At 39.8% G+C, this 15,051-nt stretch overlaps 1 protein-coding gene across 4 annotated transcripts in view; it reads left to right on the top strand.

Annotated features, from left to right (window-relative positions):
- Positions 1-15,051, top strand: part of KIF6 (kinesin family member 6) — a 505,895-nt gene that overhangs the window by 92,516 nt on the left and 398,328 nt on the right. For 2 of the 4 annotated variants that reach the window (XM_032339835.1, XM_032339834.1), the window contains 2 exons: positions 935-1,044; positions 6,649-6,723. In XM_032339835.1, coding sequence (XP_032195726.1) covers positions 935-1,044; positions 6,649-6,723 — 185 coding nt within the window. Of the gene's footprint in view, positions 1-934; positions 1,045-6,648; positions 6,724-15,051 lie in introns of those variants that run through there. The other 2 variants (XM_032339836.1, XM_032339837.1) reach the window with 2 other exon arrangements.

Genomic DNA, 15,051 nt, shown 5'->3' with positions numbered 1-15,051 from the left:
TGACATCATTTATCCCTACAGAAATCTTGTAAGGGAGGCAATTCTGTTTTCCTCATTTTATGTATAAAGGAAGTGAGATTCTGAATGTGGTGGCTGGTCACACAGCTGGTAAATTGAGCTCAGTGTTGGACACCAGTCTTAGGGTACCAAGTCATGCTATTCTTTATTACACGTGACCTCTTTATAGGCTTAATCCTTGATTTTCCTGGCCAATAAATAAAGGAGTAGGTAACCAAGAAGAGAATCAGAGAATTTGCAGTGGAACAGGTGCTTGGTTAAGACCCTTCATTTCCATATCAGTTTAGAGAGGTTAAGTGATTTCTTCCAGGTCCTTTGCTAATTAGTGGCTGAGCTGGGAGGAGAACCTTGAAGATGACATCAAAGACATGAATTACATATATCTTTTGAAACCACATGTCTTTTATCAAATCCTGAATGTGTCTCATGGAAACTTGGGCTGCTTTGAATATAACTTGAATTAGAGCATTCTTGTGAGCTCTCTGAGAAGTCTCAGACCTAGTCCTTTGATCTATGTCGGCCACTTTGTAAATGCTCAGAAATGCTTATTCCTCGTAGAAAGATGTTAATTTCTGGTACATAATTCCAAAGCAGTACTTAGATTAATGTCCTGCTTTCAGAACTATTAGTTTCTCAACAACAGAGACATTCAGATGCTCAAATTTGAATAGTAGATCATTCAGAGAGGACCTGAGCTTTGGTAGAGCATTGATTTAGATTTTACCTCTTTTTCTGTTCCATATATTTTTCAGAGCTACACACAGTTCAAAGAGGAAAATTATCCAAATTATACTATGTTATGACTTATCTTGAGTGCAATTTTTTATACAATTACAATATCTATCATAATAACATGGTCATAATTCAAGCTGTAATTTTACTATGCTATATTCATTTGCTGTCTTCACATTTGCAGATTTACTCTATAGATGAAGATGAAAAACTAACCCCTAGCCTGGAAATTATCTTACCTCGTGATTTGGCAGATGGATTTGTGAATAATAAGCGAGAAAGCTACAAATTTAAGTAAGTTTCTCTTTTGCCTTTGTTTCTGTTTCACTATTGAACTAACTCTTGTGGTGCATTAATTATCCCCTGTAAAATCACTAGTGCCATTTCTTGGGGAGAATGTGGTCCTATTTTCTATCTCATCTAGTAGGTGGATTTCAAGCTGCCTTTTCATTGCTGGGCCCAGAGTTGAAAAGAGGGAGTGTTTCCTTTCTTTTCTTTTTTTTTCCTAAGAATTTATTTATTTATTTGACACACAGAGAGAGAGAGAGAGAGAGCAAGTGCTCGCACAAGCAGGGGGAGCAGTAGGCAGAGGGAGAGAGAGAAGCAGGGTCCCCGCTGAGCAGAGAGCCTGCCCGATGTGGGATCATGACCTGAGCTGTAGGCAGAAGCTCAACCAACTGAGCCATCCCACACCCTGAGGATGTGTTTCTCTCTGTCTAAGATGCTGTCCCCAAATCCCAGCCTTTCTTTGTTACATCTGTTTCTCCAGTGTTGTCCTTTTCCTCCTTGGCCCACTATGATTTAGGACTTATAGGAAGCTCAGTGTATGACTAAACTTTATTCAAGTTAGTAACTCAAGGTATAATCTGTGTGCTGTATCCATGAGCTTTCTTTATAACATAAATGATATCTGGGTCTCATATGCCCATATGCACTCTCCATATTTCTACTGTGTCATGTAGTGGCCATGAGCACAGGTAGCTCTTAAGTACTTAAAATGTTGCCAGCCTGAACTGGGATGTGCTCTAAGTGTAAAATACATCGAGGATTTTTGAAGGCTTGGTGTGGGAAAGAAAAAAAAAAAAGAATGTAAAACATCTCAAGAATTTTTTCATACTGATTGCATATTAAAATGATAAAGTTTGGGGTTACATTGGATTAAAAATAGGTTCTTAAAATTAATTTCACCTGTTTCTTTGTTTAAAAAAGTGGCTACTGGAAAATGTTAAATTACATATATACTCACATGTGTGGATTGCATTATATTTCTCTTGGACAGTGCTGAGCTATAGGGATCAGGTGAAACATAACCAACAGGCACCCCTGGATTGTCGTCAGTGCCTTTTGTCCAAATTCTCTTCTTCTTCTTCTTCTTTTTTTTTTTTTAAGATTTTATTTATTTATTTGTCAGAGAGAGAGAGGGAGAGCGTGCCAGCACACAAGCAGGCAGAGTGGCAGCAGAGGCAGAGAGAAAAGCAGTCTCTCCATTGAGCAAGGAGCCCGATGTGGGACTTGATCCCGGGACCCTGGGATCATGACCTGAACTGAAGGCAGTGGCTTAACTGGCTGAGCCACCCATGCGTCCCAGTCCAAATTCTCTTCTGGTAGTCAGGCCTTGAAATGGGGGATTTGGGCTCCTTTATGCTGCCTTTATTCTCTGGTTTCAGTCTATGCTATTTTCTTTCTTCCCCACTTTTGGCTTTTGAAGAAGTTTGAGCCCAAGTCAAAGCCATATTTGATCTCTGCCTAAATTTAGGTAGTGGATTTCTGGGTCCCCCGGAAGGAATCCTAATTGCTGTCTTGCATTTCTTTCTGGGCTGTTTGGCTTGGACCCTGTTTTCATACTGTTTTTGCCCTTGCCCTTTGCATAAAACCAGTCCAGATATTTTTATGGTTTTCTCTTGAATTCTTATATTTATTTACTTATGTCTTATAAAATTCCCATTGGTCTTGACAGTTTATCCTTTGTGTCTCATTTACCCCATCTTCTTTTATAGCTCATCTTCTTGTGTCTAGCACATGGCTGCATAGTAAGGTGTGCTTACCCTGTCTTTTTGGCTCCTCATTGCCTTTCATTTTGTTCTTTAAGGAACAGCTTTATGATACATGACTTACTTTTTCTAGTGGGCCTTCCCCCACTGATGTAAGCATGCCACATACTTCAGTGGCTATGACTTCATGACAGCTGAGCGGGGTCAGTCTCCTTTTATAAAGCCACAGTTTGCTGAAACATTTTATTCAGCATGATTCTATGTGATTCTTAGGAACAACTGGCCATGTCTCTATCTATTGTCCTTTTCCAAAGTATTCTTTATATTATATAGATAGAAACAGTGCATTTAAACCTGTTCATTGAAAATGTGTTATTTGCTTTTTTAAAAATCTTACTCATTCTTTCTAAATCTCTGGATTAAAAATATTGGCTTTGCATTTTATTTTTATTTATTTATTTAAAGATTTTTATTTATTTATTTGACAGACAGAGATCACAGGCAGGCAGAGAGGCAGGCAGAGAGAGAAGGAGGGGAAGAAGGCTCTTTGCTGAGCAGAGAACCTGATGCAGGGCTCAATCCCAGAACCCTGGGATCATGACCTAAGCTGAAGGCAGAGGCTTTAACCCACTTAACCACCCAGGCGTCCCTGGCTTTGCACATTAAATCAAGAACTTAGTAAGGTATTTAACTTATACCTATGTTCAGAGATAAATATTTCAGCATCTTAAGGGTGTTTCGTCCCAAGAACATTCATTCATTCAATCAGTAAATGTTTATTGACCGTCCTCCATGTGCTGTTTTAATGGCTAGGAACATAGTAGAGAATGCAACAAAGGTCCAGCTTTTATGGGGCTTACATTTTAGTGAGAGGAGGTAGATAGGCAGACCCTTAAGTACAGTGTATATTAGAAAGTGTTAAGTGCCACAGAGAAAAATAAGGCAGGCAAGGGTAATAAAGAGTGCCAAGAAGAAGGGCCGCAAAGGAGAGGGATAGAGTATTTCATAGGGCAGTCAGGGAAGGCATCCCAGGAGGTGATATTTGAGCAAAGGCTTAAAGGAGGTGAGGAAGTCAGACATTCAGATATTGAAGGGATTGGGATTCCAGGTCAAGGAAAAACCAAGAACAAGTCTTGGAGATGGGAGTGCTGGCATGTCTGAGGAAGACTAAAGGGGTCTGTGTGGCTGGAGAAGAAGGTTAATGGAGCAGCAGAGTGGCCAAATCCTAGGGAGCCTTAGAAGTCATTGTAAGGATTGTTTGGGGGGAAAAGTCATTGTAAGCTTTTCCCTCCCAATGTCTTTTGGGAAGATAATGGAGGGTTTTAAGCAGAAGAATGAAATAATTTCACTTAGGTTTTAGCAGGATTATTTGTCCTGGCACCTGAAAAATAGACTGTAAGAGCAGTCTGTTTGAAGGAAGTCCAGGCAAGAAATTATGGTAGTTTGGGCCACAGTAGTAGCAAGTGAAAATGTGGAGAAATAGTTGGATTCTAGATGCATTTTGAAGGTCAGATGTGACAGAGTTAGTGAATGGGTGGGAATGAGAGTATAATGGTGAAAGAGAGGAGTCAGGATGTCCTGAGGGCTTTGGGCTGCATGTTTGGAAGGATGGAGTTGTTCTGTACCAGGATGTGGAGGACCAGGAAGAACAGGTTTGGGGTGGGAAGAGGTCGACAGATGCCAAGGTCGAAACAGATTTTACAAAAAGCCTACTCAACTTCCTGATAACTGAAAAGACCTCCTCAGAATCAGGACACCGACGTTATATTTCAGGGTGCGGTACTGATTAGCTCCAGGGCTGTGAATAAATTGCTTTCTCTCCCTGGGCCTCAACTTCCTTTCCTGGAAAAGATTCCACGGAACTCTTTAAATTCTCTGATTCTGTTTTGTCCTTCCATGGTTTTCAGATGCCAGCTGATCCTTAATGACTTTTCAAATGACTAGGTAACTACATTACATAAACTTAAATATTTTGGGATGATGATATTTGGTCTTTTAAGTACCATTGTATGATTTACTGAAACTCCTGCTGTCTCTTGGGTTTACATGGTGATCGATGTAATTCCTATTACTTAGGGAGGTGGAGTTGGCAATGGCTGATAGATTCACTCAGGCATGGCCAGCCTGGTTGAAGAAGCAAATCAGCCCGATCGCCATCATCCTCAAAAGCACCGCTGGGTCTGTGCTCAGATATCACAGTAGGTAGAGCTCTGAAGAGCGCTTGAGCGGCCCTGTGTTATGTCAGCATTCATATCTGAAGCTGTGACGCACCTGCAGGGTTTTGAGAAGTGTTCTGAGCAAACCAGTAAATACTGCTGTCTAAGATATAATCTTGCCTGCTAAATGACCTGGTCGCCAGAGTGTCTGACAATCCCTCTCTTTGTATAGTTTCATTATTTGCTTCTTCAAAAGGGAGCTTGATAAGCTCTAAGGATCTTTTGAAGTTAATGTTGATTAAAGACCATGAATTTCATTCCATTTTGTATTTCCTGCCCAGCTCCAGACATTCATCTGAACTCCTGGGTCATGAAAATAGTCCCACATCTCATGTAGTCTCCACTTTTTTTTTCCCTAAAGATTTTTTATTTTATTTATTTATTTTTTTATTTGTCAGAGAGAGCACAAGCAGGGGAAGCAGCAGGCAGAGGAGAAGGGAGAAGCAGGCTCCCCACCAAGCAGGGAGCCTAATGCTGGACTCAGTCCGAGGACCCGGGGTTCATGACCTGAACTGAAGACAGATCCTTAACCAACTGAGTCACCCAGGTGTCCCCATGTAGTCTCTACTTTAATAGACCATGGGTCCCACTTGTGAGTCACAAGTGGGACCCATGGACCAGAAGTTCCTAAGCTATTCTGAAAGCCGCTTAGGATGCACTCACATATGTTTGTTTTAAAGGTTTTGCTTTAAAGCCACACCACCCTTATTTTTTTTTATTTTTGAAAAATTTTAAACATGCAGAAGAGGTGGAAGAATTATGCAGTATAGCCTCTCTTGGACCCTTGGTGGGAGATTCACTGATTGTTAACATTTTGCCCTATATCCTTATGCTTCTCTCTCTCTCTCTCTTTTTCTCCCCCCCTTCAGCCCCTCTCCTCCTTTACCTCCCCATGCGTTTCCCTCTTCCTCTTACTTCCTTCATGATGTTTTAATGAGGGCCATTCCTGCCGGTAAGCGACTTATCACACTATAAAAGTTACCTTGATTTTCCCACTGTGCCCATGATCTCATACTAAGCTCAGTCACCGCACCATTGCGAGATAGGCAGCATGGACACCGTTCCACCACCACACGCCCCTGGCCTTGGCGTTCTGATAAAGACATCTCTCTACAGACCCATCTTGATTTACTTTTTGACTTTTGATTCATGATAAACCCAGTGGGGCAAAACTACCCTGAGAGTTTAAGTGGCCGATACCAGGATGTAGCACCTACTGATGAAAAATCAACCTCAGTTCACAATTTAAAAACTAAGTTCGATAATCGTACATTTCACAGCTGCGTTCTGTCCTTACAGGTCAGACATCAGAAGTTCACTGGCTTATTTACATCCTGTTCTTGGGTTTCCATTTCACATACTTATCTGGATTTGAATTTGATGCCAGTTGCAGACACTGTCCCTCTTGAGGGCTAAAGAACACACAGTTTATTATTTGGTTCAAAGCTGCTGCAGTTTTTCAGAGGGATTTATTGTGCAGATCTTGTCAAAGCAATACTGTTTACCCACCATTTGTATACAGGGGTACAACAGCGCTGTGTGGTCAGGACTACAGGGCAAACATTGTGTCAGGTTAGGTAAGCCCAGTGATGTAAATATGGAGTAATTTGCAAAGCTTTTAGGGAAAAAAATATTAATCCAATTGTGTTTGAAGCTCAGCTTTTCAATAACTACCACTTTCATATTTGCAGATTTCAAAAGATTTTTGATCAGGGTGCAAACCAAGAGACCATTTTTGAAAACATTGCCAAACCAGTTGCCGAGAGGTAGGATTTCGTATATTTTATTCGGTTGGTGGTTTTTCATCTTGTCTTCAATTTTCAGATAATTGTGGTAATGTGCTTCGACGTATCAATCACATACTCATTGCTTCAGGACATGCAATGATGCTAGTATTAATACCTTCTACTTATATAGCTGTTCATTTTAGATGTAGATTTTGAGCCTTAAAACAAACCAGAGAGGTAGAAGAGCCATTATTACTCTCATTTTACAGGCTGTGTAACTGAGGATCGGAGAGATTAAGTGACACTGCTCAGTATTGTGTGGCTCATGGTAATGGAGTGCCATACTGTTACGTCCAGGCTCTTCCTTCAATATAGCATTTCTAACATCTGACCAGAGGGATGAAGGCTGAGGTATGGGTGACACCAGGAGGCCTACTAATGGTTGACCCAGCCCAATCTCACAGTAATAACTACTTTTCAAAGCTTGGCCCTTAACTTCTAGGTCCCTTGTGTTTCTATGTATTCAGATAGTTTGAGGCTATTGACTATTAGAACCAAACTCACATGACAATACCGAATAAATCAGAATGCTGTTTTATTAGCATATATTGGCAAAAGTCTCCTTTGGACTAGACACTCAGGCCCTTTTGATAAGGACATTCTCCTCTTATAGGAAATCTATATGAGAAATTACCACTACCTACAGTTGCTTTCTTATCCTTGTATCAGTTGGGTGATTCCAGTGACCTCATAATCTCCAGATACATCTATATTCATGATTAAAATGAAAAATGTTCAGGCAGTCCCCAGCTTAGGATGGTTCAACTTATGATTTTTTGACTTTAGGGTAGTGTGAAAGTGATAGGCATTCAGTAGAAAACCTATTTTGAATTTTGCATTTTGCTCTTTTCCTGGGCTAGTGATTTGCAGTAGAGTACTCCCTTGTGATGCTGGGCAGAGACAGTGGGCACAGCTTCCAGCCAGCCATGTGATCACAAGGGTCAGTAACCAATGCACTTGCAGCCATTCTGTCCCCATATAACCATTCCATTTTTTAAATTACATGAGGTATTCAATACTTTATTATAAAACAGGCTTTCTGGCAGATGATATTTACCCCCCTGCAGGTTCAGAGCACACTGAAGGTGGGCTAGACTAACATGTGGTGTCGGGTGAGTTAGGTGTATTAAATGCATTTTCGACTTGTGGTAGGTTTCTTGGACAGAGCCCTATTATAAATGGAGGAAGATCTGTATCCTTTAAATAAGCCCATTTTTCAATTCTACTCATCAGTATAGCCTTTCCCGTAGACCTTGCTGGAAACCCATAGTCACATTTTGTCTCTCAAACTCTGTTTTCTGAATCCTACTCAAACTAAGCCTTTCTCTGTTAAGACAGTCTTCCTTCACGGTGAGTGAAATGCAATCAAGTAGGCTTTGGCTGTTTCAGTTAGAGTCACAATCCGATAACCTCTCCAGATTAAATTCAGGTCTCCTTGACTGTGTGTCACACATCTCTAAAATTCTCTTCCTTGTAGTAATCTTTTGGGTTATGTCATTTTTCAGTAAGCTGACCTCATGTGTTTTATTTTGAAACTTCCTAAAGTCCTTCAGGGAGGGAGCCTTAGTTTCTGTTTCCTGGATGTCTGGTTCTTTCTCCACTATTAATGAGCTCCTCCATCTTGAGCCCACTTCCCCTTCCAGCTCTTGCTGGCTCCCTGGCCTGGAATTGTCTTCCTTCAGAAATCTGCATCATTGCCCCCTTAGCTTTGAGGTCTTGCCCATATGTTCCCTTCTCAGTAAGGCTTGCCTTTGATAACTGCTCTTGAAATTGCATTCCCTTTCACCCTTCTCTGTTTTATTTTAGGTTTTTAGCACTTACCACCATCCAACATGCTGTGTAGTTTTGTTGTTTGTTAGTGTTTTGGTCTGTCTTCCACTGGAACAAAAGCTCTACAAAGGCTGGGATTTGTTTTGTTCTCTGACTTGGCAATGACACCCAACCTGATGATGACAAGCATTTTTATCCAGGCTGCTCAAGTGTTCTTAGTGGATTCTATCTTTTGAAGAGAAGAGAGAGCAGAGTGGGGGGTGGGAGGAACAGAGAGAGAGGATCTTAAGCAGGCTCCATGCACAGCATGAGCCTAATGTGGGGCTTGATCTCACGACCCTGAGATTATGACCTGACCTGAAATCAGCAGTTGGATGCTTAACTGACTGAGCCATCCAGGCGCCTTCTTTGTCCTTTTGAAGACTTTTTTCCTTATATCCCATTTTTCCTGAAACTATTTTTGCTGTTTTGTTTTGTTTTGTTTTCTGTTAGCCTTTATCTGGTTTATCTTTCTCCATCTCTTAATTCAAATACCCTGCAACATTTTGTTTTTAAGTATGACCTAAATAAAATATAGCTGGCTTTTTTTTTCCAGCCACACTCAGAGTCCCTGATCTTTAACTGGGTACTTTGACCTGTTTATATTTATAAATATAATACACAATGATGATAATGATGTTTGGAGCTATTCTTTGATCTTAATTTATTTTTTCCATTCACCATACTTTATTGTTTTCCTTTGTTGCTGTTTGTTGGTTTGACAATACTTGTTGCTGCTGCTGCTGCTTTCCATTTTCTCCCTGAAGGTGTACATTGTACTTTAACAGCCCCAGTGTAGTTTAAGTTCAGATATTTAAACTCAATTTGTATTTTTTCTCAATATCTTAACTTTTTCCCTCTGCCTCTCACTTTGCACACCTTAACTTTGCCTTTCTGACCCCTATCATTTCCAGTGTTGAGACCAACTGATAACTGCATTCTGGGTTGTTGTTAATCATTTTTATTAATAGCATTTATTTAAATGTGTCTCTGAGTTAATATTTATTACTTTGCTCATCATTGTTCCTTATACTCTTCTCTATTTCTTAGATTCCTTTTTGCTGGTCATCATCCTTTAATAAATTTTTAAATGGAATTTGACTGGGCCTAGGATAATCCCAGCTTAAACATTTCCTTTCTCTCATAACTGTGAAGATACTGCTCCATTGCCCCTTCATTTGCAGTGTTGCTGAAGAGATGTCAGTGTCAATCTGGATCTTATTTCTTTGTAGAAAATGCCTTTCTTTTTTCCTTTCTGGAAGCTTTTAGGATTTTTTGATTTTGTTCTTTTTTTGTATCAGTGAATCAACAGATCATGTAGGCATGACTGTTTTTTCATGTATTCATGTATTCTTGTCTCATTCAGCCATTTCAGTCTGAAAACTCTTACATTCAAGCTCAAGGGTCAGGTCATCATGTTGATAATGTCTTTAAGAATGAACAAAATCATTTCCTTCTGTCCATCTTTTTATTTTCTCTTTTTGGAACTTGTATTTCCAGAACTATCACTTCTCTCCTTCAAATATTAAAATTGTCCATTCCTAGTTCCCATCTCTTTGTATTTTGGTTCTAAGTTCTGAAAAATTTGTTAGCTCAGTCTTCCAGCATTGGTAATTTGCTTTTCTGTTGTGTCGTGTGCATTCTCTTCACTGGCTGCTTAAATTCTAGAGATGGGGAGAGAAGGTCTGTTCTTGTTTATTGATGTAATGTCTGTAATGTCCTCCCTTTTCACTCTGAAGATAATTATTTGGATTGGCTCCCCCCCATGCTTTTTTCTTTCTCTTTTCTTTTTTTTTTTTTTTTAAGTTTTTGTGCTCGATTGTTGCTTTCCTGGTGCAGATTTTCCTCAGATATTTGGTGATTTTAAGAAATACCTTCTATTCCCTGTGATTAGTCTTCAGGAATAAAAGCCCAGTGGAAATCCAGCCACTCTACACAGGCCCTTTCAAGCTGTTCTGTTGGGTTAATATATTGTAGCTTAATTTTGGTTGCTGTGTACAATTAAAGTAAAATAAAAATTAGTTCTATTTCTTTCTAAAATTGTGCAGTTCAGGAGTCTCACTAATTTAGACTCATCTTTTCCTACCTAAGTCAGAGAATGGTAAGACTACAAGACTGTAGAGCTGCATGACCAGTGGTGAGAATTTTTTTTTAATTTAATTTTATTTTATTATTATTTTTTTAATTTTTTTTCAGTGTAACAGTATTCATTGTTTTTGCACCCCACCCAGTGCTCCATGCAATACGTGTCCTCCCTAACACCCACCACCTTGTTCCCCCAACCTCCTACCCCCCACCCTTTCAAGACCCTCAGGTTGTTTTTCAGAGTCCATAGTCTCTTATGATTCATCTCCTCTTCCAATTTCCCTCAACTCACTTCTCCTCTCCATCTCCCCATGTCCTCCATGTTATTTGTTATGCTCCACAAATAAGTGAGGTGATGCAGTGGTGAGAATTTATAAAGATTTACATTTGTGTCATTGGAGATTAAGTAAAAGAATCTTCGTGGTAAGTTGTTTATTATTGAGTACATTTCTGTAGGAAGTACTTTGTCATCCTGCGTCTTTTGAACTTTTTCTGAAATATATCCTGTGTTGCTTAGTAACATGCAGAAACAGCCTTTTTTCATATTAGTTTTGCTTATGGATTTTGGATTAGATTTTTATAAAGATAAAATTTAGTAGGCACACAAATCACACAAATGTGTATAGTACATGGTATTGTGTGATATGAAAGAGATTGTAGAGGGTTTTTTTTTTTTAGTTTATTATTGAAGTATAGTTGTCATACAGTGTAATATTCATTTAAGGTATAAGGAATTTGTGGTTTGATGTGACATTTCACCCAGTGTTCTGGTTTTCAAGCTGGTGTGCAACTATTTTGGGAGTATGTAGTAGACTCTCATGGGTTGCCTAAAGTCACAAGCCAAATATGGTGCCTCATCCTGAGAGCGAATTTGACTGAAAAATTGAAGGAGAGGAGGTTGAACTCTCAACTTCTCTGAGGTCCTATCCCATGCACTTTTAAGTCTACAGAATCCCCATTTTTCAGTCAGTCTTAGGTTTTACCTAAAAGCTTGGGGTGTAGGAAATATATTTTTATGTGCAGTGGGTGCTTTTGGAAAAACATAGAAATTTAGTATTTTAGAAAAATGTAGTTTGACCAAAATGAATAGGGTGCACACCATCAGGGGAATTGATTAAGCCAAAGACAGAGGTCCCCACAGCTGGCAGTGGACAAGCTAATGCATCTGCAGTCTTGAAGAGGGATGTATTAGAATACTTGCCCGGTGCTGTGGCTGGGCAGGAGGACAGGCCTCGGTCAAGGAGATAGCCTTATGGGAGGGGTGGTCCCACACTTCCAGTGGGGCAGGGTCAGGACTGTGCAGCATGCTGTGGCTCTGGGAAACAGGCTCTGCTGATGCTGCTGTTAGTTGCATAGCTTGTCCAGGCCTGCTGCACTAAGCAGAGACAAGGAGACCAGAGTGGAGTACAAGAGAAGCCACAACAAGAGTACTTAAAAAAGTAAACTCAAATCTCTGGCCGGTTTTTCACCTCTGTGTACTCATGCTTCTACCTTATCTGGCTCCAACAGTGTGGCAATGGAATGATCTGATTCTGCTCTCGGCCCTGTGATTTAGTTATTGTGGGACTCTGGGTCTGACCTGCCCCTTCCAAATCAGTTATCCCCTCAGAGAAAGGCAGACACGAATAAGACCAACTTTACAAGATTGTTTTGGTATGAAAATAAAGAGTACATTCAAATGTACTTTGGGAACTTCAGTGCCTTCTTTATTCTCAGGGTTGAAAAAAATTAGACATTTTTTTTCCACTTTAAAAATATGCCCAGTAGCTTATGGCTTCAGACCAAGATGAAGTAGATACACTTCTCTCTATTCTTCTAAGTACAAGTAAAAACTCTGGGCATTATATATAAAAGAGACATAAAAAGACTCTGAAAGTTGGGGAGAAGAAGGTAGACGAGCCAGAGGAACTCAAGACCTGAGGAATGATGTGGGTTTGGTTTTGTTTTGTTGTTGTTTTTGTTGTTTTATTTTTCGGGTTTTTTTCCCCTCATGTGTCCCAGACTGGATGCTATAAAAACTGGCAACCCAGAAACACTAATAATCTCAGTCAAAAGTGGCAAGAAAAGTCCGTTCTCTACAGCCAGAGGACCAGGAAAGGGGCAACTGTATGAGACAAAAACTTCTAGATACTAGTTGCCTTACTCCATCCAGATACCATGGAAAAATCCCCAGCCCCACCCCAACAGCAAAGGCCTGGCTGTCACAAGGGACCCCATTCCCCACTGCCAGGGTGGTATCGGAGGAGTGGAAAGAATTTCATCGCCACTTGGAGATAACAACTTCTCCCTCTCCCCTGCCCCAAGTTGTCATTGGAAGTTATGTGGAATGCTGGAGTTCACCACCATCCAATAGGAGCAAGGCCTCCCTCACCCCCATGTGGAATCAGTGGGCAGCAGCAAGGTCCCCCTTCCTCTCCTTTCCAGGGTGGGTGTCAGATGAGGCCTAGAAGGGAGCCTGAAATTTCACCCCTACAGCATGCCAAAACAAGATTGGAATTATGATCTAGAATCTCATAACATAGTACCTAAGCTATCTAGGGTACAATTGAAAATCATGTATCAAATATGAAATATCAAGAATCAGGAGAATATCAGCTCACATAAGAAGAAATAATCAAGAAGCCAGTACATAGATGACACAGGTCTGGAACAATCTAAAGATTTTAAACAGTCACCGTAGAACTGCTTCCATGAGCAATTAGGAACATGCTTGAAACAAATGAAAAAATTCAAAGTCTCAGCAAAAAAATAGAAGATATAAAGAAGAAGCAAATTAGAATTTAGAACTGAAAAGTATAGTGACTTAAATAAATTAGAAAAAAGAATGACAGATTGCTCAACAGCAGAAGGGAGAGCTCAGAGAAAAAAAAAACAATGAATTTGAAGAGGGTAATAATAGAAATCACCCAATATGGACAATAGAAAGAAAAAAGAAAGAAAGAAAGAAAGAAAATAGGTTGGGAAAAAAGTGAGGAGACCCTCAGGGACCTCCTGAGAACTATAGCAAAAAAATCTAACATTCATGTCATTGGAGTCCCCAAGGAGAGGAGAAAGAGTGTGGAGTTGAGAAGTATTCAAAGTAGTAATGGTTGAAAATTCCCCAGTTTTGGCAAAAGCCATAAATCTAGCGCTTTAAGAAACTGAGCAAACCTCTAACAGGATAAACTCACATCCCCACTAAGCCACATCATTGTTAAACTTCATAACACTAAAGACAAAGAGAAAATCTGAAAGCAGTAAGAGAGAGAGATGATACCTTACATACAGGAAAAAAGAATAATTTGAAGTATAGTGGATTTCTCATCAGAAATCAAGAAATCTAGAAGGAAGTAGAATATTCTCAAGTGATGATAGAAAAGAACTGTCAGCCCAGAATGTATACACAGTATACACAGTGTAATTAACAGTCAGGAATCAAGGGGAAATAAAGATAAGTTCTGACAAAGGAAAACCTAAGAGAATTAGTTGCCAGTGTACCTTCCCTAAAAGAAAGGATAAGGGAGGTTCTTGAAAAAAAGGGAAATGAAAGAATGAATCTTGAAACACTAGCAAGGAAGAGAGAACAACAGAAAGAGCAAAAATATGCATTAATAAAATAAACTGTGTTTCTCCTCAAACCGTGTTTGGTGAAGCAAAAAATAAAGCACTGTTTGATGACAATTATATTGTAAACAAGGGAGGGTAGAAGGTTTTTATACTTTATTCAAACTGATAAGATGTCAATATCAGTAGCTCTCTGGTGATGGAAGGGTTCTTGATATTTTTTTTTCTTAAGATTTAACTCATTTATTTGAGAGAGAGAGTGAGCACAAGTAGGGAGAGGGGCACAGAGAGAGGGAGAGGGAGAAGCAGACTCCCAGCTAAGCCAAGAGCCCAACGTCGGACTGGATCTCGGGACCCTGGAACCATGACCTGAGCTGAAGGCAGATGATTGAGCCACCCAGGCACCCAAGGAGTTCTGGATCTGAATTGCAGTGATGGTTTCTTGTACCTATACATGTGATAAAATGACATACATATTGTACTGATGTCAGCCTCCTGATTTTGACAACATACTCAAGTTATGCAAGAAATAACCACTGGGGGGAACTGGGTGAAGGATACACAGAGCCACTCTGTCCTCTCTTTGCCATTTCCTGAAAATTTGTAACTATTTACTTTAATAAAAAATTAATATTTCCAGATCTGAAAACTTTAGTGTCGTTTGTTCTGTGATGTTCTTCTATTCAGTAAATTTGGTAATACAAATTATTAGACTTCTCCCTCATGGGACTCAGTAAAACTAATTCTATTAGACATTCACCACAACATGCCTGTCAGTAAACACTTTATTTTCTCAAAGTTGGCTTTTTAGTAGAAAACATTGGTCACCACCAAATTATACAAAAACCCACTGGCTCCCACAGATCTTTT

The sequence above is a fragment of the Mustela erminea genome, chromosome 4 (assembly GCF_009829155.1).
Source record: "Mustela erminea isolate mMusErm1 chromosome 4, mMusErm1.Pri, whole genome shotgun sequence".
NCBI classification, from domain to species: domain Eukaryota; kingdom Metazoa; phylum Chordata; class Mammalia; order Carnivora; family Mustelidae; genus Mustela; species Mustela erminea.
Note: the sequence above shows the minus strand (reverse complement) of the source record. Positions and strands in the feature narration are given on the sequence as shown.